Source organism: Diabrotica virgifera, chromosome 2 (genome assembly GCF_917563875.1).
Source record: "Diabrotica virgifera virgifera chromosome 2, PGI_DIABVI_V3a".
In the NCBI taxonomy this organism is placed as follows: domain Eukaryota; kingdom Metazoa; phylum Arthropoda; class Insecta; order Coleoptera; family Chrysomelidae; genus Diabrotica; species Diabrotica virgifera.
The window spans coordinates 240,638,993-240,666,400 of record NC_065444.1 but is presented as its reverse complement, the minus strand read 5'-3'; the positions used below and the strand labels follow the sequence as shown (position 1 = coordinate 240,666,400).

The window sequence follows — 27,408 nt, the reverse complement described above, 5'->3', positions numbered from 1 at the left end:
ATCAATTTCCAGGAGATATTAAAATTAATTTTACTTACAATCTACAAAAATCCTCTATTTTAAACTAAACAAAATTGTTTACCATCGTTTCTTTCTAGGATACCATTTAGGAAGCACTGTCTATTGTTCAATCAACGCGGTATCCATGAACTTTCTAAACAAGCGTTTGTGGTCCATTCTGGTGAAATGTATAAATTGTTCTTAGAAACTTTACCACTAAAATTGTTCTCTTCCGCGAAACAATTCTTACGGCTAAATTATTTTATTTACAAAATTTGACCATATACAGGGTCATGAATTTACGGTCTCATGGTCTTTGACATAGAATTAATTTTTTAAATTTTCCCCATAAAAATTATTTAACAGTATTTTTGGTGGCCCCGCATGTCATGCCTGTAAGAGTATTGATGATGCTCTACTTAGAGCGAAAACGTCTGTGATATATGCAGCCCTTTAAGAGTTTTTTTAAATAAATATACCTTTTATACAAAAAATTTTCATTCAATTTATTTTAGAAAGAATTTGTGACACAACTTCATACAAAAAAAAACAAAACAATTTAAACCGGATTTTAATCACACTTGAAAGTCAGCAACCCCAACATTACCTGAGGCCGCACGTCGAACAATACCGATATCTATCTATCTGTTGTGCAAGGGCAATTGGTGGGCACACTCGCGCGACCGACGACGGAGCCCTTTGTATATCTGCACCCTTCGAGAGAGCGCCACCCTTCCGACGACGACGTGTCGGCTCCTATCAATGTTGACCCTATCTGGGGGCTAATGCCTATTAAATTGTATTACAAAGTTTGACGCACCGGGTGGGGCACGTTTCTATTGTTGTTGAAGTAGTCGTGGCACACTCGGTGTTGGAAAATGTTATGGAGTTAAGTGTATATTGTGAAAAGCTGTTGGTCTTACCGTTTTCACTGCAGCGGAATCTAGTTTTAGGTTTTCAACAACAAGGTGTACATACCTGCAAAAAACAAATAAAATGGTTTAGTATACTTAACATTAAAAAAATAAAATTGGACAATTATACATATTAAATATTGTCAGTTGAAGATTGTGTTATTTCTTTATTAACCTTTCTAATAATATCAAGGGAATTTTAAAAAACGTAGTGCTAGGTGGGACGAATTATTTTGAATTTTTGAATTAAACCCCAGTATTTTTTTGTATTGGAAAATATTTTTTTCTGCAGCCGTTCCGAAAATAAAACTTTCGGTATGATTTATTAAATCGAAATTACTATTTTACACAATTCGTACCGCAAGTAGCTACTTTTGGGACTAACTTTTCACTTCGGGACGCTTTTTTTTATTTTCGGGACGATTTTGTGTAGCTAGGTAACGGCTTTGACAATAAGATTGTCATCAACTTTGTATTTTATTACGACAACGCTTGTCATTTAAGATTCGTGTGCGTGAAAATGGCCGTAATAAAATTAATGTCTCAAAAAATAGTAAAAGTACTGACACGTTAACACTACCTTCAATACTGTCACTTCTGTTAATATTCCTAGCAATAGCAATGTAAATAATATAGTTTAGTACACTTAACATTAAAAAAATAAAATTGTACAATTACGAGCCCCTTCCCATATAAGTTGGCCCAATGCAGATTGAAAAGAATATCCAATTTTATAGAACCAACCAAAAGTCAAGCATACCTAAACTTTAAAAGTTTTAATTCACCGATAATTTGTGGATTTCCAGAAGTACACAAAATATGTTTTAAATTAATAAAAACGATTAATTGAACAGAATAACAACAAATTAAAAAAAACGTAAACAATATCTAATTTTAACGAAACAAATGTGAAAGTTTACATCTGAGACATCCCTTTTATTTTTTTTAATTAAATTCAAAATTCTTCGAGGCATAGTTTTTACAATGTTTTGGCTACACTCTGGTGTAAATGAATCCCATATTTTTGGAAGTTTTGCTTCAATTCATTGACGGACCTAGCAGTATGTTTCCCCAATGTTTTTTTTTATTTCGCGCCACAAAGGGGCGTGAAAGTTTCTCTCAGGGACAAGTCGGGACTCTTAGAAACGTATTCTAGAAGTAAAATATCGTAGTCTCCAATCTAGTTTAAACTCTTTTGGCATATGGCCACCTACGCCATCCCATTGGAAGACAAAATGGTTCGATGATTCTAACTTGTTTAAATGACTTTGTTCCAAAATCGGTAAGAGATTATTCAATATACCTTCAAATATTATTTGCCCGGATTTAAAATGTGTCATTTGATTTGGGGACATTTTTGAATATGAATCCGCAGAGAAACCGAATTAGAAATGTTTTTCAGACGGGAGCGGTCTCCCCACATGGACTAGAACTGATTGTTCTAATTTTAAGTCTAAACATTTTTTAATAAAAGTTAGAAAACCGTATCTACAGCAGAAAACCGTTTTTTAAACGCTTTTCTTTTCTTTAATAGTTTGCAACAAACCTTTAGACGACTTTGACTGACTTTTCTTCAATCCAAAGGAATGAAAATTTGCAGGCATATGCATACACGGATAGTCAATAAAAAAAATTTTTGTTTATTAATTGTTTAAATAAAAAACGATGTTAACGGAAAATGCTTAAATTCTCTTGTTTTTTACAATGAAGAAACTTGAAACTTTTACAGATCTATACAGAACTATACATAATTTCACTTTTAACGTTAACTGTTTACGTTATGCTTTATAAATTAACAATAAAGTTTGAAATTTTTTGCCGATTCCGACTAGTTTTCATGTTTGTACATCATCTGTTTTATACCTATTTTAATAAACATGACGATATATTTTAATGTTTGAAAAGTGTAAGACTAAAAAAAAAAATAAGAAAATATGAAAAAAATATTTTTATGAAACGCTTTTCTTTAGTTACGAGTGACTAAAATTAAACATATTATAAAAAAATCAACTAAAAATAAAAAAAAAGGTGAAAAAATCTAACATTCGTTAAAGAAAAGCGTGGTGCGAAAACTGTTTATTCGATGAAGACGCGCCACGCTTTTCTTTGACGAATGTGTTAGATTTTTTAATTTTTTTATTTTTTTGCTTTTTAGTTGATTTTTTTATAATATGTTTAATTTTAGTCACTCGTAACTAAAGAAAAGCGTTCTTAAAAATATTTTTTTCATATTTTTTTATTAATATAATATATTTTCTTCGTTTATTTGAAGATATTTGAAAACAGTTCTAATGTAAATTAGTAAATTAGTAAATTAGTACATCCTGTAGTTCACGTAGGCGCCCAAAAAGGACTCCGAACAGGGTTAAAAGGGCAGGAGGTCGAAGGTTTAATTGCAAGATTGTAAACTTTACAATGGGGATAGTTGCGAAGGGTTAGGGACCGATTAGGGTGTCGTTTCCGGAGCAGTAGAAAGGTCCAAGTGTTTTAAAATGAAAGTTGGAATGTCAAGAACGTGTCTTAGTCGAAATGCCTTAGATGTTCGACAGAAGGTAAATGTACAAGAATTTGGCAAAGGGTCAACCCAAGACAATAAATTTCGAAGCATCCGAACGAAAAAATTAAATACGGGACATTGTTCTTGTATACGAGGAGGAACAATACACTTTGCATTATTTTTAACATAACACTATAAAAATAGAATTACAGTACATTTGTTTGTGCATTCTCGATCGAATATTGTTCCTAAGATATTTCTGTACTTCCTTCTGTATTTCTTTGTTTCTTTCTAGTATTTTTCGTATAATTAAATATTTATTTCCGCCTACCTCTACTGAAAGTATACTTTTCCGGACCTGATTGTAGGGAGCAAAGTTGTACTTTTCTTCCCTAGGGAGGAAAAGTAAAAGTGACGTCATATGGTATTTCATTCATGAAATATAACTTATTGGCCCCCTGTACAATATCTATTTTCTATTACGTAAGTATCTATACATTTTAACGTTTATTTAAAAACACTCTGTATTTTGCAGAATGGTAAAAAACAGTAAATTGTTATTCTGATTTAACAATGTTTACATTGCTAATTTGACTTATATTTGACAGTTGACAGTTATATTGTACCTACTTGTTAGTTTTAGTTCTAATAAATTTTGTTGGTTAGTTACATAAATAAATTAAGTAAAAATGAAAAAAGGACTTATTATTTGAGGAAGGTGGAAAAACCATATGTATAACATGGGAGTAAAGTGTCTTTTCCTCCCTTGAATGATTACTGCCCTCCGCTACGCGTCGGGCAGTAAACTTCATTCTCGGGAGGAAAAGTAGCACTTTCCTCCCTTGTTATACAAATAGCTATTTCTTGTATGCCGTGATTTCTTTAAGGATGTTTATTCAATTAATCTAAACGTTACAGTATATCGAAGAATCGCATCGTACCCTACAACATATCTAAAGGAAATAAAAGTTTCAGATATCAAGAAAGAACTACAGTTCCATTTGTGATCTTGTAGTCCATTTACTCATAGATTTTGCTTCGAATTTTAAAGAACCCCTTGGATTGACATGAAATTGGGCTGACATATAGCTAATATGACAAAGAAGAAAGTGATATTGAGCTAATATGTGCTTTTGCCATGAAGTGAGTACCACCCCATCTTGGGGAGTGAAAAAAGATACGTTTAAAATAAGTTCAGAATTGGATAAACTGATTAATTCGAAGCAACTTTTCCTTAGAAATATAAATATATAAATATAAAATACACCGTTTTTTTCACACTTTTATAAGCTATATTTTTGCTAAGAATATGTTTTCGATAAAATATTTTTTGAGTTATTTCCGAACAATCATCTAAAAACTTGCTTTTTTGGTTGAAAATTGAACATTATATTATTTATTAGCAAATAATTTGAAAATTATTGACTAGCGAAAAAACTCTATAGAATAAAAGTTGCTTAGAATTAGTCAATTTATCCACTTCCAGACTTATTTTGAACGTTTATTTTTTCACCCCCAGGCTGAAAGCACACACATTTGGCACAATATCAACTTTTATCTTTGACATGTTAGCCACGTATATGTCAATTTTCTTGCCAATCCAAGCGGTTCTTTAAAATCCTTGGTTTTGCAATATTTTATCGTGAGTGAATGGACTCTTGAAAGAAGTTGTCAAGATGTCCAAAACTCTACGTCGTAACCAAGGTACATAAGACAGGATTATCATTGTGTCTAGGAGATAGTTCTATTGGATCTCCTCTACAACCACTGAAAAATTTCTAGATTAACAGTTGCAACCATACGCAGAAGTGACTCTTAAGCCAGGACATTTGTTAGTCGGCTAGGATGTGTTCTCACCTCATACGAATGTTTTTATAGATGAATCATTAGATACTGGTAGTGAAGTGTCTGTGTCTGGTTTGCAGATTGCGATAAGTTTGCTTTGTTTGTTGGGTCGTCGTTTTGGCTGAAGAAATTTAAGAGCTACTTTCGAGTTTTTATATCAGTGTATTCTATGAACACGGGAAATATTTTGTCATACGATATTTCATATGTACTCTAGGCTAATTAGCAAATTACAAGGAAAAGTTATTTACCAGCAATTTTATTACTGGAATCGAATCGTATTATTGTATGTATTAATAATATAGGTGTGCAAAGTCCGCAGATAGTGTGCTACTTTTTTTATAAACAAAATTGCGCCCCAAAAACGTGTTTTTTTCAATTTTTGCTCTATAACTATAAAGATTTTAACTTTACACCAAAAACACCCAAATAAAAATTCACCGCAATTAAATTCTGCATAGAGACGTGTTTTTCCCGATTTACTTCGACCAAAACTTTCCACGTAAAAAGCGGGGTTTTCCAACAAAATCTTTAATTTTCAACTAAAATTTTAGATAAGTAATTGTTAGTCAATAATTAAATAACTTGGTAATATAAAAGCCCTTTTTGTATAGATTATAATTCCAGAAGCCGATGGAAATTGAATGAACAGTTTAGCAACAATTGAATTGTTAATTAAAAATTTACGGTCGCTATAATAACGACAATAATTATGATGCATAAGAATAACTATGATTTTTTCATAAAAAGACACTATACCTATCTAATGTACTTTATAGAATTGAAATTGGACTATTTAGGCGGCCTCAGGAATATTTTAAAATTATAAACAATTTTTTGGCTTAAAAACAAATAGAATATCTCGGGAAATATTAAACTAAATTAAATTGTTAAAACGGCATTCGAAAAGCAGTAGCAGGGAGCTTCTTTTAAAAGAAAAAATGTTTAATTATGATGAGTAGTTCCTGGGATACAACCGGTCAAACTTGACCAGAATTTACAGCAAAGATATAAACAATAGGATCATAATTTTTAAACCATCACCTTTTTTCTTGTCCTCTTTCTCCACGCCAGTTTTCATATCCTTAAAATACTCATAACATATATTATTATAATAAAAACTATCGATAGTATGTTTGAAAATTGTCAAAAATAGCAAAATTCCAATCAAAAATTAGGTTGGAGAAACTGTAACCCTCAAAGTTCAAAATCGGTATACGTTAAAAAAATGCATTTTCTCGGCTGCCCATGGAGAAATTTCCTTCATTCTTTTTTTGTTCCCAAGTAACTCGAGTAGAGCCATCGAACTAACGTATTATTAAATGTCAGACTTGCTTTTGTTTTGTTATAATAGATTAAGTTATTTATAAGAACAGAAAACTACATATTTTTTCCAGTTGTAGGCTTTTTTTACATAAACTTACTACAAGTGTACCTTTTAAAGTTAAAAACATAAATATTCTCATTTGAAAGCTGTATAATTATTTGAACAATTTTTATTTAAACAATTTTTATTTAAACAAATTAAAATTTTGTGTTATAATAAATAAATAAATTAATTGTAACAAAACAAAATTGTCTAAATAATTATACAGCTTTCAAATAAGAATATTTATGTTTTTAACTTTAAAAGGTACACTTGTAGTAAGTTTATGTAAAAAAAAGCCTACAACTGGAAAAAATATGTAGTTTTCTGTTCTTATAAATAACTTAATCTATTATAACAAAACAAAAGCAAGTCTGACATTTAATAATGCGTTAGTTCGATGGCTCTACTAGAGTTACTTGGGAACAAAAAAAGAATGAAGGAAATTGCTCCATGGGAAGCCGAGAAAATGCATTTTTTTAACGTAAACCGATTTTGAACTTTGAGGGTTACAGTTTCTCCAACCTAATTTTTGATTGGAATTTTGCTATTTTTGACAATTTTCATACGTACTATCGATAGTTTTTATTATAATAATATATGTTATGAGCATTTTAAGGATATGAAAACTGGCTTGGAGAAAGAGGACAAAAATAAAAAGGTGATGGTTTAAAAATTATGATCCTATTGTTTATACATTTGCTGTAAATTCTGGTCAACTTTGACCGGTTGTATCACAGGAACTACTCATCATAATTAAACATTTCTTCTTTTAAAAGAATCTCCCTGTCGCTGTTTTTCGAATGCCGCTTTTACAATTTAATTTAGTTTAATATTTACTGAGATATTTTATTTGTTTACAGGCCAAAAAATTGTTTAAAATTTTAAAATATTCCTGAGGCCGCCTAAATAGTCCAATTTCAATTCTGTAAAGTACATTAGATAGGTATAGCGTCTTTTTATAAAAAAAAATCATAGTTATTCTTATGTATCATAATTATTGTCGTTATTATAGCGACCGTAAATTTTTAATTAACAATTCAATTGTTGCTAAACTGTTCACTTAATTTCCATCGGCTTCTGGAATTATTATCTATACAAAAAGGGCTTTTAGATTACCAAGCTATTTAATTATTGATTAACAATTACTAATCTAAAATTTTGGCATGCTTGGCATGCGCATGCCAAACATGGACCTTGACCAAGGCAAACATGGATAAAATAATAAAGACACCAAGAGCCATGGACAGAGCAATGTTAGGAGTAAAATTGACAGACAAAAAGCAAAACAACTGGGTCAGAAATAGAACAAAAGTCAAAGACGCAGGTCAACATATAACCAGGCTAAAATGGAGATTCGCAGGTCATAACGCTAGACAAACGGACAATAGGTGGAATAGCACGATACAACAATGGAGACCATGGACAGGAAAGAGAGCAAGAGGACGACCCCAGATGAGATGGGGAGACGACATTAAAAAGATAGGAGGAACGCACTGGAAACAGAAAGCACTAGACAGAAGCGAATGGAGGAAACTGGGGGAAGCCTATGTTCAGAATTGGACGAATTAAAGGGCAAAAGAAGAAGAAAGAATCTAAAATTTTAGTTGAAAATTAAAGATTTTGTTGGAAAAATCCGCTTTTGACGGGGAAAGTTTTCGTCGAAGTGAATCGGGAAAAACACGTCTCTATGCATAATTTAATTGCGGTGAATTTTTATTTGAGTGTTTTTGGTGTAAAGTTAAATCTTTGAAGTTATAGAGCAAAAATTGAAAAAAACACGATTTTCGGGCGCCATTTTGTTTATAAAAAAAGTAGCACACTATCTGCGGACTTTGCATACGTATATTATTAATGCATACAATAATAAGATTCGATTCCAGCAATAAAATTGCTGGTAAATAACTTTTCCCAAATATGGCCTATTCTCCGATAATCAGCCCAGACTAATGGGAACTATGTCTGAAATACAGGGTACAATAAACTTGAACCAAATGACGGTCGTAACTAACATTGAAATTAGAAGGAAACGTGAAATCAGGCAAGCAATAGAAATTGAAAAAAAATCCAAACAATCTAAACCAAAGATATGCTTCGAGAAAAATGGTGTTGATGAATACAAAAATAAATCACGTAACAGGCTGATGAGTAGGACCAACCTACCTACACGCGTACAGGACCAATCACAAGAAGCCCTCCCAAGGATTGGTAGAGACAAGTGCGCGAAGGTCTACTATTTAAGTGACCACTTTGAGCGGGAGAGACAGTTTACTTCAAGCATCAGGAAAAAGCATTACTACCTGACTTGACAATGGTAAGTGCATTAAATGCCTTATATCTCTGGACTAAAGTCTAGCTATGTTTTATATGCCTTTCTTTTTTGTTTAAAGGAAAGGTATACAGTGATGAGCGCACTAATAACCGGCAAAATAACAATAGCAAAAGATGGAAAACATATTAAGTTGTGAGATAAAAAGAGATGAACCTAGTGGAGGTGTTAAATTTAGCGATAGTAACTTATAGATTGACATTATATTGATTGTTTCCCACCTTTAGACGTATCGGACGAATTTAAGAAATGCCACTCTCACAGTGACAGTTTTAATTGGGATACTCCTCTGATACGTCTAAAGGTGAAAAACAATCAAATTTATTAGTTACTATCGCTAAATTTAACAACTCTACTAGTTTTATTTCTTTTTATCTCACAATTTAAGATGTTTTCCATGTTTTGCGCTATTTTGCCGGTTACATACTAGCACGCTCATCACTGTATATCCAACACATTTATTATATTTCATTTTTTAGTTAGGTTAATTTACCCTTATATTTTAATCCAGAACTGTAAAAAGGGTATGGAAAGCGGCATCTGACAACAAACGACGAAGAGGCAGGGCAGCAAGAACGTGGAACGCAAATATTGGAAAGGCTTGTGAAAAAAGAAATATTGGGTGGAGAGAAGCAGAAAGACTAGCTGCTGACCTTAAGGCATGGAGACGTCTGATTTCTCCACTTACCTCGGAACCGTAAGGTACAAGATGACGGCTTAAGTAAGTAAGTAATTTTAATCCATTATAATTTTATAAAGGGTAAAGAGTAGCTTTTAATTATGGAAATCCAAATATCCATATCCCTCCGTAGATCGTATAGCACTTATAATTATATAAAATACCCCAATAATATCCGACCCGATTAATTACAGTTAGCATTGATTTAATATTAGTATAACCTTTCAAATAGATACATCCGGCAAACATATAAACCCTCTATAATATTTGCTTGGAACCTCCGCATCTTAGATTCGCGATCGGTTATGTACAAAGGACTTTCCCTAATTATAGAACTAATAGACTAACTTTATCTGAAATACTAATTAATCTTGAAGGGTCAATTAGAGCCGAAGACCCTTCCAAGAAACGCCAACGCCGACGAAAATTTATCGAACTGATATCGAAAACTTACAAACGATTTACGGTTCGAGGCATACAAGGCCTGGATTGGACTCTGTTAGCCCTTTGTTATAATGTTTATGATGTAGCGTGTTATTTTACTTGAATTTAAAACTTTGTTGCCTAGACTACGCAGTAGTACCAATCTACTCCTATAATTAAAAATATCTGGGTGGGTATAATAATTATATAATTATTATGTTAAAAGTGCATGAAACCATTGGCCTAATATAAACTCGGTTGCACTTCCTTTGGAATATTAGCGCTCAGATTTTTAATTGGTCCGTATATATTCTGGCGATCTGTATAAATAGTCATACACCCCCATTTTATTCCACTCAAAGCTTGATATGCCAAGATCATAATATGGCACATGACGTTAATTTATAGAATTTTATTAGTGAAAAAACCTGCAGTCTATGGTAAGGCTACCCCTCCACCATAACTTTAAAAAATTCCCTAGGCTCTCCTTGTTGACTGAAGTGCTTGTTTTGGGCCCAGCACAATTTTGCAAATTTACAATTTTTTACGGACCCTGGATTGCAGAGTTATTATACAAAAGCTATTAAACTCGTTTTATTGGTATTATAGAGTTTTTCTAGGCGGAATATCAAGGCTGTACTTAACAAATAAGGGGCCAAAAAAAATTAAAAGCAGAAACTCCACTTTTTACACTTTTTTCTCAATTATTGCTATTTGTTAAATAATAAACATTAAATTTTTAATACTTATCTCTAGGAAAATATGTAAAATTGAAAAACGGAAATTGTATGTACTATATTTTTTATAGTAGCAATATCTCTCCAGTTATAGGCGAAAATAAGGGCGCAAAAATCCAAAGTTTTCGATTTTTTTCAAATTTTGTTAAACAAAAAAATTAAACAAAAAGTTTGCGACTGGCGCGTATTGTGATACAAGGAATATCCCGAAATGATTTCAGCAAAAAATAGACTACTATGGAAATTGTCCAATTTCATGTTAATGAAATCTTAAATTTTCTTGATTTACCTTTTCAAATGGATCTCCCAATCAAACAATTTAAATCTAAAGAAATGCGAATGGTAGTCGTGAATGAAATCAATCCAAAAAAGGCTCCTCGATATGACATCGTCACTGGAAAAATCCTGCAAAACGTAACTAAGAAAACAATTATGGAAATAACACATATATCATCATGTTACAAAAACCAGGAAAATACCCCAAAGAACTGAACTCTTATAGACCCATTAGTCTCTTACCTATATTATCTGAGCTATTTGAAAAATGTTTCTACGTCGATTAGAACCAATAATAGAAGAAACAAGAATAATTCCAAAACACCAATTTGGTTTTCGTAGCAAACATGGAACAATAGAGCAAACACATCATATAGTCAAACAAATCAGCAATTATCTAGAAAACAAGAGATACTGTAGTGCAGCTTTTTTAGATATCAGCCAAGCATTCGACAAAGTGTGGCATATAGGACTCCTCCATAAGCTGAAGAAAAATCTTCCGTATCAATATTATACAATTATAAAATCGTATCTGACAGATCGCTTTTCATTAGTAAAACAACAAGATCCTCGCTCAGAACTATTTAAAATAAAATCCGGTATCCCACATGGTAGTGTAGTCGGTCCCTTACTATACCTGTTATTTACTGCTGACCTACCTACAACTAGATTGACAACAGTCGCAACATTCGCAGATGACACAGGTATTATCGCATCTCACACAGACCCCCAAAGAGCTTCGCAAAGCTTACAAGCCCACTTAAATTAAATAGAAACTAAAAGCTAATGAAACAAAATCGACTTACATGACATTTACCATGCGAAGAGAGAGCTGTCCACCACTATACATAAACAACAAACAATTAGTACAAGTAGATACAACCAAATACCTGGGCATACATCTAGATAAAAGACTAACATGGAGAAAACACATCTTCACCAAAAGAAAGCAACTTGGACTCAAACTTTAACAAATGTACTGGATTCTGGGCAGACATTCAAGACTGTCAATTGAAAATAAATTAGTGGTATACAAAGCCATACTTAAACCCATATGTACCGATGGCATTCAGCTATTGGGCTCAGCCAGCAACTCTAACTTGGAAATCATACAACGTTTCCAAAATAAGGCATTAAGAACCATAGTAAACGCTCCATGTTACGTCCCCAACGCAATAATAGAGAGAGACCTGAAAGTTCCCAGCATCAAAGAAGAAATCAGTAAATACAGTGAAAAGTATGAAGAAAGACTTAGTGCGCATCCAAATGATTTCGCGAGTTAAACACGGAGGGTGAAGTTCGCAGACTGAAACGTTATAAACCAACTGGCTTACCAAATAGATTTTAGATAAATTAGAACTATTCTAAGTGATACTTTATTTTACTAGTAGTACTATCTATACATTTGTTGATAATTTAGAAAGGAAAGTTTTCATTGGAATTCTTACCTACATGTCATAGCCTAAGAAAGTCATAAGTTTAACTGATTGTTCCTAACGAAACAGATTGTTAGGTAAATTGGAGTAATAAAAAAAAATAAGTGGCCTATTTAGATTACTAGACAAGTGGTTCTACCACAAGTAAAACAAACAGTTGATGCCTTGGTTTTGGATGATGGAAGGCAATTTTTCAGTTGAATGTACGTATTTTATTAGCTCTCAATAAATCATTTTTACTCTACGACTTAGAATAATAAATCTACATCGTTGATCGAGAAGTGCGGACATTGAGCATTCAAATTATTTTCAAAATTATACTATATTCGAATTGTAGATATGGTCCTTCGAGCCGGATATAACATAATTTCGAATATAATTCGAATGTCCAATGTCCTAACTTCTGGATCGACTATGTGAAATAATGCTTGAAGTCGTGGAATAAAAATGATTTATTGACAGCTAATGAATACGTAGGTACGCTCTTCGTAACTTCAACACTGGCTTACATACTGCTTGAGGTAAAAATTTAATTAAACTGTGAAATCACAAGAGCCCGTCACCTAATTTATAATGCTCACAAATAAAATATAATTCACCAAAAATATAATAAGGTTAGAAACTTTTTATTTTAAAACACTTTTTAGTAGTTGATTTTATTTTCTATTAGACTTATATCATTCTTTATCGATTCAAATAAATCAACTCTTTGCCAGCGACAGTCTGTCCTATTAACCTCTATACGTCTTGAGTGGTTTTGTAGAAATCCATTTAAACACCCTCTTCCCTTATAGCAGCTAGACATCGTTTCCTTTATCAAGACGGCTTCGATTTTATAACTGTCATATAACTTCAATAGTCTGTATCTACAACCAAGAATGGCTTTGGCGAAATCACCTTTATTGATTAAAGCTGTCAATTATAGTTCGACGTGTTTCGTAGTTATTCTCCGGTTGACGCGGGAATCTATTTAATATAATCTCAGTGTTCATTCATCCCGAAGATATGAACACTGATAGGTGTATGTCAATATTAAATATAAACTCTATAATGAGGACAGTGAGGTTTGTTAGTGGTATTTGCTGCGTATATTCACTTATTAGAGAGGAAATTAAGAATTGAGAAGTGGATCAAATTATTGAATATGTATATTTTCGAAAAGAGCAAGGAAAATGATTTAAGATAGCCTCAAGATCTGCAATTTGTTGTTTCTGTTTTAATATTTTTAACTAAATAAGTTGAGGAGGTGAGAGTTGATTATGAACTTTTTAATCTATTAATTTCTATAGATTCTAACAAAGATAGCTTAAGGCCCTTAGTTTGAATATGGAGAATTTGAGATGGGTCATTAAAAGAATGATTATGATCTAGAAGGTAAAGTGTTACGTAGAATTTGATTTTCTATTATTGACAGACCTTTTTGTTTTGATATATATTTGCTAAAGGTTCTACCAGTTTGACCGATGTTAATTTTTCAGCAGTTACTACATTTACATTTGTGCACACTACACTAGTATATATGTAAGTACTTTTTTTTTCGCTCTTGTTGTTCGTAATACAGGGTGTCCCGAACAGAAAATGTGAACATAAAAAAAGGTACAGCCCTTTGATGTTACAAAATGAAAATCAATTTTTTTCAATATATTATCGAAAACTATTAGAGAGTTTGTATTGAAAATAGATATGCGGAATTCTTATGGCAGGAATATCTTTAAAAAAATTATAACGAAATTTGTGCACTTCATAAAAATTTTATTTGGTTTTGTTCCCTTATACCCCCCCCCAAACTTTTGTGTACGTTCCAATTAAATTATTAATGTGGTACCATTAGCTAAACACAATATTTTTAAAACGTTTTTGCCTCCTAGTATATTTTTCGATAAGCCAGTTTTTATCGAGATGCGACTTCTTTTTAATATGTATTCAAACAAATTTTATGGGGGTTTCGTTCTTTTAAACCCCCCAAATATTTAGGCACCTTTTATTGAGATGTGGCTTCTTGTTTAATATGGTTCAAAATATACCTAAAAATGTAAATTATAAATAAATCATACTATTACCAGGTCTCTATAGTCAGACTTACTATTAACCATATATTACAAATATGTGGTGGATTTGACAAATATTCAATATATCTCAATAACTACTGGCGAGTACTTAGTACTTTTCGAGAAAGTACTAAGAGGCAAAAAAAATTTTAAAAACATTGTGTTTAACTAATAGTAATACAATACTGCCCTCCTAAGCCAAAAGGGCGTATCTCAACTTTTTGTTATTTTCTGTTCTTTTCACTTTAGTGTTGCTATGTATTAACCGGAACATAGTACTAAGCGAAAAAACCCGTATCTCAACATGAAACAGGCTAAAAACGCTAAGAAAAAAAGGCACATCTCAATAAATTGTTCAGATTGTAAGTCAAAAAGTCATATCTCATGTTACTTAGCAAGAAAGGCCTTTCTGTGAGTTAAGGCACTTTGTTTTAGGAACAAATAACCTGAAACCACAACTTTCCTTAGCGAATAGGACCTATCTCGGAGATATGCCTAATTCGCTAAGGATTGTAACACGTGCCAGATGGCGAGGTGAGCGCGAGAGTACCTAACTCAGCTAATTCATTTTCATTTGAGTCTCTTGAAAGAAACAACTCATTTCGTTACATATTGAAAAATGAAAATGGAGAATCTGTAATAGTGTGTAAAGTTTTTTTATAAGTACTTCGGGCTATGACTAAGGTAATGACAAAGTATTCCGGAATATTTTCAAAAGCAACAGAAACTCTGTAGTTCCTCTAAAAGACTCAAGATGTACGAAAGAACTTCACAACAAGATTAATAGTGACCTAATCAAACAGCACATCAAATCTTTTGGACCTTCGATCGCTCATTATCGCAGGGAGCTTGCAGATGATTTAAAAATGTACAAAATTATTCAGTCAGTACGTGATTGTATTAAGTTACAGAGAGACATTGATAGTATTTACGAGTGGAGTATAGTTAAGAAGTTAGAGTTTAATATTAATAAATGTAAAGTTATGACGATAACTCGGTTACAGGAACCAGTTATTTTTGATTATGAGATGGGAGGTGAGAGATTGACTAGGGTTACTGAAGTAAAATACTTGGGAGTAACATACAATCAAGTTTTTTCGTTTGGGAAACATATAAATCAGTCGATCTCAGCGGCAAACAAATTGTTTGGATTTATTAGAAGACAGACAATGGCATTTACAAACATTAATACAATAAAATTTCTCTATTTTACTTTAGTGCGACCTAAAATGGAATTTGCAAGCGTAATATGGTTTTGTGAGTATATGTCAATACTTAAAGAATTAGAAAAGGTACAAAATAAAGTTATTCGGTATTTGTATTTTAAAAACACAAAAAATGGCCTGATTATAATTATGTTAGGTCAGCTCACTTAAGAAACGATTAAAATATTGTCTCTACGATAAAGAAGGGACTTAATGGTAATTATGTTTATATACAATATAATTAACAATAAGATTAACAGCCCATATTTACTTTCACTCATTCCATTCAATATTGCTCCTCGTCGGACACGATCTTCATTAATGTTCAATATACCTCACAATCTTGTTGCAACAAGATTCCCCTTGCCAATGCACTTAAGTTATTAAACAATTTAAACAGTTTAATCGATGTAGATTGGCCCTTGTATCGGACAAAGTTTTATAAATTGATACTAAGTCAAATTTTAAACACCTCTGTGTAAAAAAACATTCAAGCCTCTAAAATGCTGGAAATGATAATGAGATAATTTGTATAATTTTTATATAGGTAACTCAGAAAGTCATCTATTTAACATTATAGAATTGTAAATGTATATATATTATATATTTTTTTAGCCATGTAATAAGACACTTAGTCTGTATGGTTAATAAATAAATAAATAAATAAAATGGAACAATTATATTAAAGTTTTGGTCTAAATATAACCTACTTTAGATATTAATTTAGAACCTAGGATGTTAAATTCTATATTATTTAATCTATCTATTCTGAATGACACACATTAAGATGCCGAAACATCTGTAGTAACATTAATGTGTAATAAATTTTGTGGAACTGTTAAAAACAAAAGTTTTCGGTGTTGTATTGTTATAATTACATAGAGCTTTAGAGAAATCCTGTGAAAGAGATATAAAACGATTAGGGGAGAGCAATTAGAACGAAAACATGCATTGTTTCGGAATAATTCAAACAAGCTTATATTTTTCTAAAACTTTTTTTGTTAGTTTATATACATGTTAAAGTAAAAAGTTCTACTCGCAATTTCAATTATTGTAACTATTTTATTACCAATTTTACGAAAAAAAGTTATTCTTCATAAAATGCTCTACCTGGTCTAAAATCTAAGACACAACCAACAGGTATCAAACTTTTTTAGTTTTATACGAGGTATGTAAAAAATATGAATTTTTCTTACGAGTTAAGTGCTTTTGTTATTTACAATATTTTAATTAGAAGGATGTAATTAAACATTGAAACATATTTTTTATTTCCAAACAACTTTTCTTAATAACAATTTTCGATGTTTTGAATTATAGAGGTACTTTACTCTTGAGTGAAATTAATATTTTTTACATACCACGTATAAAATTAATAAAATTTTATATTTGATGGCTGCATCTTAGATCATATATGATGCAGAGTATTTTATAGAGAATAACTTTTTTCCGTAAGACTGATAATAAAAAAGTTATCGATAGGTTCCAAGTTACGCAGACATACTGTATAAGAGCTAAAAACAAATTTTTTGTTGAACATTTATTATTGTTGAAGCTTATTATTAAATGTATTTTAGGTAAGTTTTACAGAAAAAAGTTTTGATCATTTTAGATAAACATTTTTTTAGCTGGTAATTTTCGGTTTTTGTGTTACATTTTTGTTATCTTTCTTAATTTTCCCAAAAAGAAATAGTGTATTTCATTTCTAAAGTAAAATAATTCAGTGCGTTTTAAAGACTACATCCGAAGCTTTAAAAGACACCTATAAAACTGTAATAGACCTGTTCAAACTTAAGTAATACCGTCTTAAAGTGGTGTTAATTCTGTAAAACTATGAAGTTTTCAAAAATTACATTTTTTGAGATGTCGTATCATTTGAATTAAATTTTTGAGATTTTTTTGGATGAAACATCGTTTAGCAAGATGTTTGAAAGGTAAGTTGTGCAAAATTGAGAGTTTTATAAGGAAAATTGTATTAGTTACACATTTTTAAATAATTTTTAAACAAAATTCATGTAAGTTTCACTTTCAGCCCACACCGTACTTATGCCCATAAATTTTATTTCTTTTTATTATAACCATAAGATAGCTTAATTATTCTTCTTTCATGTCCAATTTGTAAAATTTCATTAGATCTATTAATTAGATAAATACACTGAAATAACTCAGCCGTGCACTTCGCTGAACGCTAGTTTACAGTGCGCCAATGTTTGTGAGAAGGATGACTTTAGCGTTATAAATAAAAAATTATAGAAGCTACAGATTTAATTTAAAAAAAATCTTGATATTAGGTTTTTTTGTACAATTTTCTGAATTTTTCAATGGTCAAGTCAGTTTTTTTCCAAAATTTATGTTTTCGGAGTTATTTAAAAAAAACATCTAATTTCGCAGTTCATTTGTTTAATAAAAAATGAAGCACTCACTTCTCGAGTAGAACTTTTTGATATGTTATTTATTAAACATTTCTTAATGAAATTACAAAAAGTTCAATCTTGTTTGATTTTTTCCGAAATGAAAATCTATATGCACTCCCCTAGATATTAAATCTAAAATGAATAGAGAAAGACACAAAAAGTAGAAATGTATATCACCTTTAAAATATTATTTCCCGATTAAATTGGTCCTGATATCAACTAACACTCAATAAAAATATTACACTCATCAACACTTGGCAATTCGCCTCGAAGGGTTTTCCTTGAAATTTATCTGTGTCTTATTAGGTCAAGTTTCCCGATTAGGAGATCCATATCTTCCCCGATTGATCCCAAATGAACGGATATCATCGCCTACTGATATTTATTTGCTCCGTATACGTTGTCTCACTTTCTAATTTGTCCCTTCTTCCATCCCTGTCCTTCGGCACGTGTTGGAAAACGTTCTTGGAAGATTTCGAACTTGTTCGTCTGACAATATGTCTCGACGCGTGTGTCGTATTTATTCGTATGATGTACCGGTGTGTGTGTGTGTATCGATAAGTCAACTGGAAATATATAGATCCCCTGGTCTTATGAGAAATGGCGTCAAGAGTGCTCCATCAAAAAGTAAATGGCGGTCTTTGATCGATGTAGCAAAGGTCCAAAGCCGGCTGCCGGACACAGCAGCACACTCGATTAGACCCCCTCGATTCCTCAGTGGCAGTTCTGCCGAAACGAGGCCGGACTTCAATGTTTGGCGGATGAGATGGGGTTTTAACAAGTTGTTGAATGTGTATAATTTCTTGTGGGGCATTTAGTATAGCCCGTGTACAAAAGTAAGGCATGTGTAGTTGCCAAATTACTAAAATTCGATATTATTAGGTCTGTATCATAGGTCTGGCTTCTAATAAATTGGGAGAGGTTGTACAGACAATAGCTGAATCGAGTTTATAAAAAGGCTTACCAATATTACTGGTGTATATACTCAAGGTTTTCACATAAGCAGGTTTGAGTTGTGGTGTTACAGACGAATTTTAAGAATTTCTAGGTCTAAATGGGTCTAAATAGGTCTAAAAATCAATTTTGCCAAAACAAAAACAAACACACAAGATAATAGAAACGTAATACTAAACGACACCACAATAGAAGCGGTTAATGATATAATGATTATATATATTTGGGACAGATAATAAAAATAAATAAGGAAAACCAAACAGCGGAGGTAAAAAGAAGGGTCAGATTAGCCTGAGCAGGATTTGGGAAATTAAAATGGGTCCTAAAGAATAAAAAAATACAACAATACTTAAAAACAAGAGAGTTTGACCAGTGCATACTCCCAATTCTCACATACGCATGCCAAACATGGACCTTGACCAAGGCAAACATGGATAAAATAATGAAGACACAAAGAGCCATGGAGAGAGCAATGTTAGGAGTAAAATTAACAGACAAAACCCAAAACAACTGGGTAAGAAATAAAACAAAAGTCAAAGACGTAGGGCAATATATAGCCAGGCTAAAATGGAACTTCGCAGGTCATAACGCTAGACAAACGGACAATAGATGGAATACCACGGTACAACATAGGAGACCATGAACAGGAAAGAGAGCAAGACGACGACCCCAGATGAAATGGGGAGACAACATTAAAAAGATAGGAGGAACACACTGGAAACAGAAAGCACTAACAGAAGCGAATGAAGGAAACTGGGGGAAGCCCATGTTCAAAATTGGGTAATTTAAAGGGCAAAAGAAGAAGAAGGAGTTATGAGGGTTGAACTGTCGTGGTCTCTAGTCGTGGATGACCTCCTTACTAAGTTGCATGATTCTGGTTTTACAACTCAAGGTTACGCAGATGACCTAGTTGTTACAATTAGGGGCAAGCATGACCAGACCATATCTAGTCAAATGCAAATTGCTCTAAACGAAATCAAAAACTGGTGTTCGAAGGAGAGCTTAAAAGTCAATCCTAGCAAAACGACTCTGATACCGTTCACAAGGAGACGTAAATACAATTTACAGGCTCCAATTATGAATGCCATCACATTAGACTATTCCAGAGAAATAAAATATCTGGGGGTAACCATAGATCAAAAATTCACCTGGAATAGTCATATTGAACAAATCTTATCCAGAGCCTTGGTGGCAAGTTGGATCTGCCGCAAGACATTTGGAAAGACTTGGGGCCTAAAACCGAAAATGACTCTCTGGACATATAAAACGATTATTATTCCGATGGTCACATACGCATCACTCGTATGGGGGCCAAAAACACAACAAACAATAGCTTACGCCAAACTGCAAAAAGTTCAGCGGCTAGCTTGTCTGAGAATCACAGGGACAATGTCAACATGCCCCACGGCAGCCATAGAGGCGATGCTGAACCTTCCTCCCTTGCAGTTCTGCATAAGGAGGGAGGCAGTAACCACCGCCTTAAAGCTGCGACAGACACAAATAATGAAACCTGGTGATCTAGTGGGCCATCTTAAAATCTTGGAAGAAATTCCTTTGAATTCTAAGGATAAGCCGACAGACGTAATGCCAGTCAAATTCGACTTCGAAACACCATTTGAAGTGGTCATAAAAAACCACCAAATGGATGAAAGAGTTGAACCGAAACTGGAGGAAGGTTCGCTCTTATGGTATACGGATGGATCTAAGATAGATGAAAGAGCAGGAGTTGGAGTTACTGGGCCGAATTTCAGGCTATCCAAATCTCTTGGAAACGCCCCAACTATCTTTCAGACAGAAATATATGCCATACAGATTAGGGTCCAAGAATGTCTCAACCGAGACACTCGTAGGGCAAAAGTCTTCATTTTATCAGACAGACAAGCTGCCTTAAAGGCTCTAAAGTCATTTACTTGTGAGTCAAAGTTGGTTTGAGAATGTATACAATCCCTTAAGAAGCTGTCGGAACGCAACAAAGTAACTTTGATGTGGGTGCCAGGTCACAAGGGAATTGCAGGAAATGAGGAAGCTGATAGCCTCGCAAAAGAAGGAAGGCCAATACCCCATTCCATGGTCCAGAACCCTTCTGTGGACTACCAGAAAGCCACATCAGAGAGGAACTCCGGACCTGAGAACTCAATCAACTACAACTATACTGGTCCAACACACCAGGATAAAGGCAAGCAAAAAGGCTTATAAAGGTGTCGCCTAGTGCAACAAACCGCCTTCTCGAAATGAGTAAAAAAGATATAAAAATGGTTACTGGCCTTCTCACTGGTCACTGCCCTAGGAGATATCATCTCAAAAAATGGGCAAATCAGATTGTGAGAATTGTCGTTTCTGCGACAACGAAAAAGAAACGGCAGAACACATTCTATGCAATTGCATAGCGCTGTTCTGCAAACGACTAAAATTCCTAGAAGAGGTCACCCTAACGCAATCTGACATATGAAACAAGTCACCTAGGATGATAATCAGTTTCATCAAAAGTATTGGTAGCTTAGAGTGTAACTAGATTAAGGTATGCACAAAAGATCTTTATAGGTCGAAGTGGTGAGAGGCTCCATAGCATTAACGACCTCACATAATCTAATCTAATCTATGAGGGATGAACAGAGATATGGCTTGTTGCAACTCACTCTTCAGGGTAAGGTATTTGGAAAGAAATGACCAGGGAGAAGAATAATATCTTGACTTCAAAACCTGAGAAAATAGTTTAATAAATCTATAACCGGACTGTTCAGAATAGCAGCAAGCAAAGTTAGGATAGCCATGCTGATCGCTAACATCCGGAAAGGATAGGTACTAGGTACCGTAAGAAAAAGGTTTGAGTTATCGTGTAGCAGGATTTTATTCGAGTTATTAGCACGTCGTGTTGTTTCTCGTACGAGATTTAATTGTCTTTAGCGGATTTTAGAAGTATATTTATACTCTCACGTGTATCACGGTACTGTTTTTGTTGGGCTACTCGATATCACTCAGAAATGAAAACAGAGTTGCATCTATCTTCCACTGCAAACAAATTGAGAGAGCGAACACAGCGTCTGTTGTCTAGGAGAGTCAACGGTCCAAATAGAGTTTTTATTTTTCATTTGTATTATCCAAGAATGTCTGTACTTGAGTAAGGGTAGAGTCGAGGTAGGAGCTGTCACTAAGTGATGATTTTGGAATTGATGTTGGTAATTTAGGATTTGATTCAGCAAAAAATATTATGTATTTTTTCTTTCAGTTTTGAGAAAAACGCCTTTTAAGTTTTGACAACTTCGTCTTCTTATTTTTCTGTCAAATCGTAAAGGATGTACATCGGAATATGTTTTTTAATCGCTGAGTAATCTACAAAAGAGAAAGGGAACAGTTGTTGAAAGTTTCTCATTACGCTCAAGAGTAATGGCGCGAAACCTTGGCAAAGCGAGTCGAAGGTGGGGATATTCAACATGATGTATCTCTGGTAATTTTATTTCGATCAATCTGAAATTATTATAGAGTATGGTTGAAATTATCCACTTTCATTTAAAATAATAAAAGAAAATAAACATTTCAAACCATCCCCCCTCCTTAATAATGTATTAAGAACTGAAAAATACACGTTAAGAAATTTTATTTCTTTGTAGAAAACGGTGCCTCATATAAAAAAAATCTTTTGGCGCAAATGAAACGAAAAATTCAAAAATGATTTTTAATACGAAATATCTCAGTGGTGTACTATTTTTTTTCATCTGTAACTCAGAAACAATTGAACTTTTGATCAGCATGACCAAAGCCACCTATCTGCACAGTTTCAATCAATTTTACTGAGACCACTATAGGAAAAATGCCGGGGTACGTTGTGCATTAATATTTTGAAGGAATTTAATACATCACATTGAGTACCTATAATTTAGTGAGGACTGCTTCGGTCCATAGTTCATTACTATAAAGCATTGTAAGCATCAATATTAGCCTCTTGCTTGGCAACGTTATAACATATGTACAGTCGGAAAAATGAAAGAATACCCATGAACGATCAAATCAGTCACTTATTTTGTATTGGCTGTCTTTTTCTATAACAAACGTTTGTTATTTATAGAAAAAGACAGCAAATACAATATAAGTGATTGATGTGATCGTTCATGAGTATTCTTTCATTTTTCCGACTGTACCTACTTCCCCAAAGCGATTCCGACTGACAATAGTACATTGTTTACCGGGTAGGAAAAGCTTAACATTCCTGGACGACTGTGAAGATTGCTAAGTCGAGGCGCAAGCCGAGACTTAGCAACACAGAGTCCAGGAATGTGGCTTTTCCTACGAGGTAAACATACTATTTTTCCGCAAATCGTTTAAAATTCGACAGATATTGATTGATTTAAAAAAAACGCGATAATTTTATTCCCAAATAAATGGTGCTTTGAAATTCCTAATAAAATTACTTGGGTTACTATGGAAACGTATTGAGGTTGAATTATCATTTATGTAGAACACTAACAACTGTACGGAAATATCATTTCCTTACAGTAAGGAAATGACATTTCCTTACAGTAAGGAAATGACATTTCCTTACAGTAAGGAAGTCCTGACTTTTTCTTCAAGAAATTTTGACAGGAATGTCAAAATTTCCTGGCGATTTGCGGAAAACGTATATTATTTCTGATCATCCTCAATCGTATCGCGTACGCCTTTGGTGAAGTGTGGGCTTCAAGAGCGACGACGTTTCAATGATGTATATAGAGAATATACAAGGGTGTAATGCGTTCATTAGTTTGTTGCCTCTCGGCGGAAATTTGATACATTCTTATTGTGATTTTTGTCGTGTTCCATTTTTCGTGTTATGTCCGGAGCTGGGGAATATTGCGGCCTCGATTTCGCCCGACCGGCCCTTCAAGAGGTCGATCGGTTTAGTGAACTGTCATCAATCAGTATTTCGATGTCGTACCCTTGTTGTTCCGAGATAAACTTGATGCTATCGTTCTTTTAAATGTATTTTGCGGGAATCCATCAATTATAAGTATATACCGAGATTAAGGGACAAAGTGTTTTTATATGAAAAATTAGCCAAAAACATGCTAAAAGAATACTTTCTGCCCAAAGTTTATATAGTTTGTAATTGAATTTTAATTTTAATTTACTGTGTTCTATTTCTGTTGTTGTTTTTCACTAAAATTCACAATGTACATACATTGTTAACCAGTAAAGCTATACAGGGTGTGACAAAAAGGCAGGTCATAAATTAAATCACATATTCTGGGACCAAAAATAGTTCGATTGAACTTAGCTTACCTTAGTAAAAATGTGCACACAAAAAAGTTACAGCCCTTTGAAGTTACAAAATAAAAATCGATTTTTCCAATATATCGAAAACTATTACAGATTTTTGTTGAGAATGAACATGTGTCATTCTTATGGCAGGAACATTTTAAAAAAATGAAAGTGAAAGGACATCGCACACATCTTATGGAAAATATAATGTCACTCAAAATCAATAAAATTTATACGAATAGATTCGTTTTAAATTAACTGTCAATTCTTATCATTGCGCCAACTCTTAATTATGATTAATTACGGCGCAAATTGCAATTAAATTTTATCGAAATCACATTTTTGGAGTCTATAAACGTGTCAGTTATAATCACTATTGCTCTGGGTGCTATTCAAAACAGCTTAAACCCCGCTGGGCCTAAGCGGATTAGTGAAACTATTATAATAAGATGCTTAAGAGCTCGAGAAGATTTATGAACTAACTATAATTTGGGTATTTTAAAATATTTTTTCTCTCTCTAACTTATGTACCTACCCATTTGATTTCAGATTGATTTATATCAATTTCTGCTCTTATTATTGAAAATTAGGAGTTGGCGCAATGATAAGAATTGATCGTTAAATTGAAACGAATATACTCATATAAATTTTATTGAATTTGAGTGACATTATATTTTCCATAAGATGTGTGCGATGTCCTTTGTGCAACCCATAAAAATTTATGGGTGTTTGGTCCCCTTAAACCCCCAAAATATTTGTGTACATTGTACATTCCAATTAAAGTATTATTTTGCGCTATCAGTTAAACACAATATTTTTAAAGTTAGTATTTTTTTAATAAACCAGTTTTTATTGAGACATTTTGAACACTTTTAAAATCCAATATATATTTTTAAATGGTTAAATAGGATTATAGAATATTATAAGTATAGAATATATAAATAGGTAGTGAGTAGGAACTCTTTAAATTCTTGAAGATATTCCTCTCAGGAAAAATGAATCAATCCCTGTCCTCCGCAGATTCCGGAGGTTTCCTGACTCTAGAAACTAGTACCTGTCTAGTGCCCCTTATCCAGAGTTACGGATGAAGTCCACAACGGCAGCCACGGCAGAGAAGCGGAGCTTCGGTACGGTACGGATGGCGGAAGTGGCAACCCTCGATTTTAGGGGTATCTAATATATAATCAATTTACTCATCGAATGATTGCCGGAATAAGTAATCCCCCACTTACTGGCCAACGGCTTTGGGCGGAAGAGTTAGAAAGTGGTAGGGCACCCTTTTGTCCTGAGGTTGAGAAATCGGCCGCGAAGGCGGAGAAGCCAAATAATGTTCAACGGCATAAGGATGCAGAAGGCAAGGGAAAACCACTACATTAAAGATCCCTATGGATATATGTATATATTACAATCATCATGGTGGTAGAAACCAACAACAGCGATACTGATCTTGGCTCTCGGAAGCCAAGATCCGGCAGGGGAGGAAAAGACAAGGCCTCTCAGGTCGTTCATCAGCGAATTCCTTGTCACAAAAGCTGAGAAGATAAGAGAATAATATTGTCCAACACTAAAATTAGAATCTGGAATGTTGATGTACTGGATTGGATGAATAGGTAGAATATTGATGTACTGGGTATCAGTGAAGCCAGGTGGCCTAACTCAGGCTGCTTCCCAACAGCTGAAGCCACAATATATTATTCAGGTAGCGAGGACAACCGACATAGACACAACGTGACAATAATTGTTAATAAAATATCTAATAGAGCAGTGAAAGGGTTTTTCCCCATCGCAGAAAGAGTAATGTTAATACAGTTAGAGACTTCTTACCTGATACAAGTATATGCTCCTACGACGAATGCCAATGAAGAAGAACTAGAATTATTTTACCAGAAAATCAAAGAAGCACTGAAAAAAAAACAAAAACTAGAGAAATCTCGATAGTCCTAGGTGATTTCAATGCAAAGATTAGAAAGGGGCAAAGCGTGTGTAGGAAAATATGGTCTGGGAAATCGCAATGAGGGAGGGGATCGTCTACTTCAATTTTGCCAAGAGAAGAACTTCATTATTTATCGAAGAAAGTAGTTACGGACCAGATAGACTACATTATAATATAATAAATGAAAGATACCGTAATGCTGTTGAAGCCGTGAAATCATATCCTGGAGCAGATGCGGCCTCAGATCACAACCCACTTACCGCCAAAATTACACTCACACTTAAAAATATTAAAAGACATCAGAGAATTGCTACAATAGACATAAGCAAGTTTAAAGAACCCAAAGTAAAAGAATGTCTTCAACACGAACTGCATAATATGAACTGTAGAAAGCTGAACATAGACACCAACGATATTGACGAGTACTGGGAGCGACTAAAATATTGCCTACTAGAACCTTGTATAGAAATACTCTAAAAACTTCCATGAGGAGAAAAGAGGAATGGGTGAACGACGAGATACTGAATATGATGGACGAACTGTTCGTTGATAAAAGAGTGGACTCGGAACACATTGAACTTACTTCAGGAGAAATAGGTCCAGTTATTACAAAAGAAGAAATAATACACGCACTAAAACAATAAAGAACGAAAAAAGCCCAGGACCTGACATGCTTCCTATCGACGTTCTAAAAATTATAGAGAGCAGCATATTGGTGTTTTTGCTCTAGCCTGAAAAGGCTAGAGAAAATTTTAACAAAATGAGAAATGTGCTCGGCACAAGATATTTGAAGTTGGAGCTAACAATTAGGTTGGCTAGGTGCTACGTTTTCTTGACTTTGTTTTATGGAATGGAAGATTGGACCTTGAATGCTGCATCAATGAAAAAACCAGAATCATTTACCACAGCTATTTCTCAGTCGGAATTATTATTTTTAATTAGTTGGTTTGATTTAGATGAGCATGAGACATGACAGTTCAAATAAAACACTAGATAACTATAGAGAATATAATGTCAACAAAATTTTAAGTCCCTTTTTACATACAAATATTAATTTTGAGTTCAATAGTTTATAAGAACAAAAGTAAGTAATTAATTAAAAAAAAATAAACCAGAACCAGCT

At 33.4% G+C, this 27,408-nt stretch overlaps 1 protein-coding gene across 1 annotated transcript in view; it reads right to left on the bottom strand.

The window, feature by feature from the left end:
* Positions 1-27,408, bottom strand: part of LOC114335431 (uncharacterized) — a 561,026-nt gene that overhangs the window by 216,780 nt on the left and 316,838 nt on the right. The window contains exon 4 of the mRNA XM_050645032.1: positions 924-978. Coding sequence (XP_050500989.1) covers positions 924-978 — 55 coding nt within the window. The remainder of the gene's footprint in view (positions 1-923; positions 979-27,408) is intronic.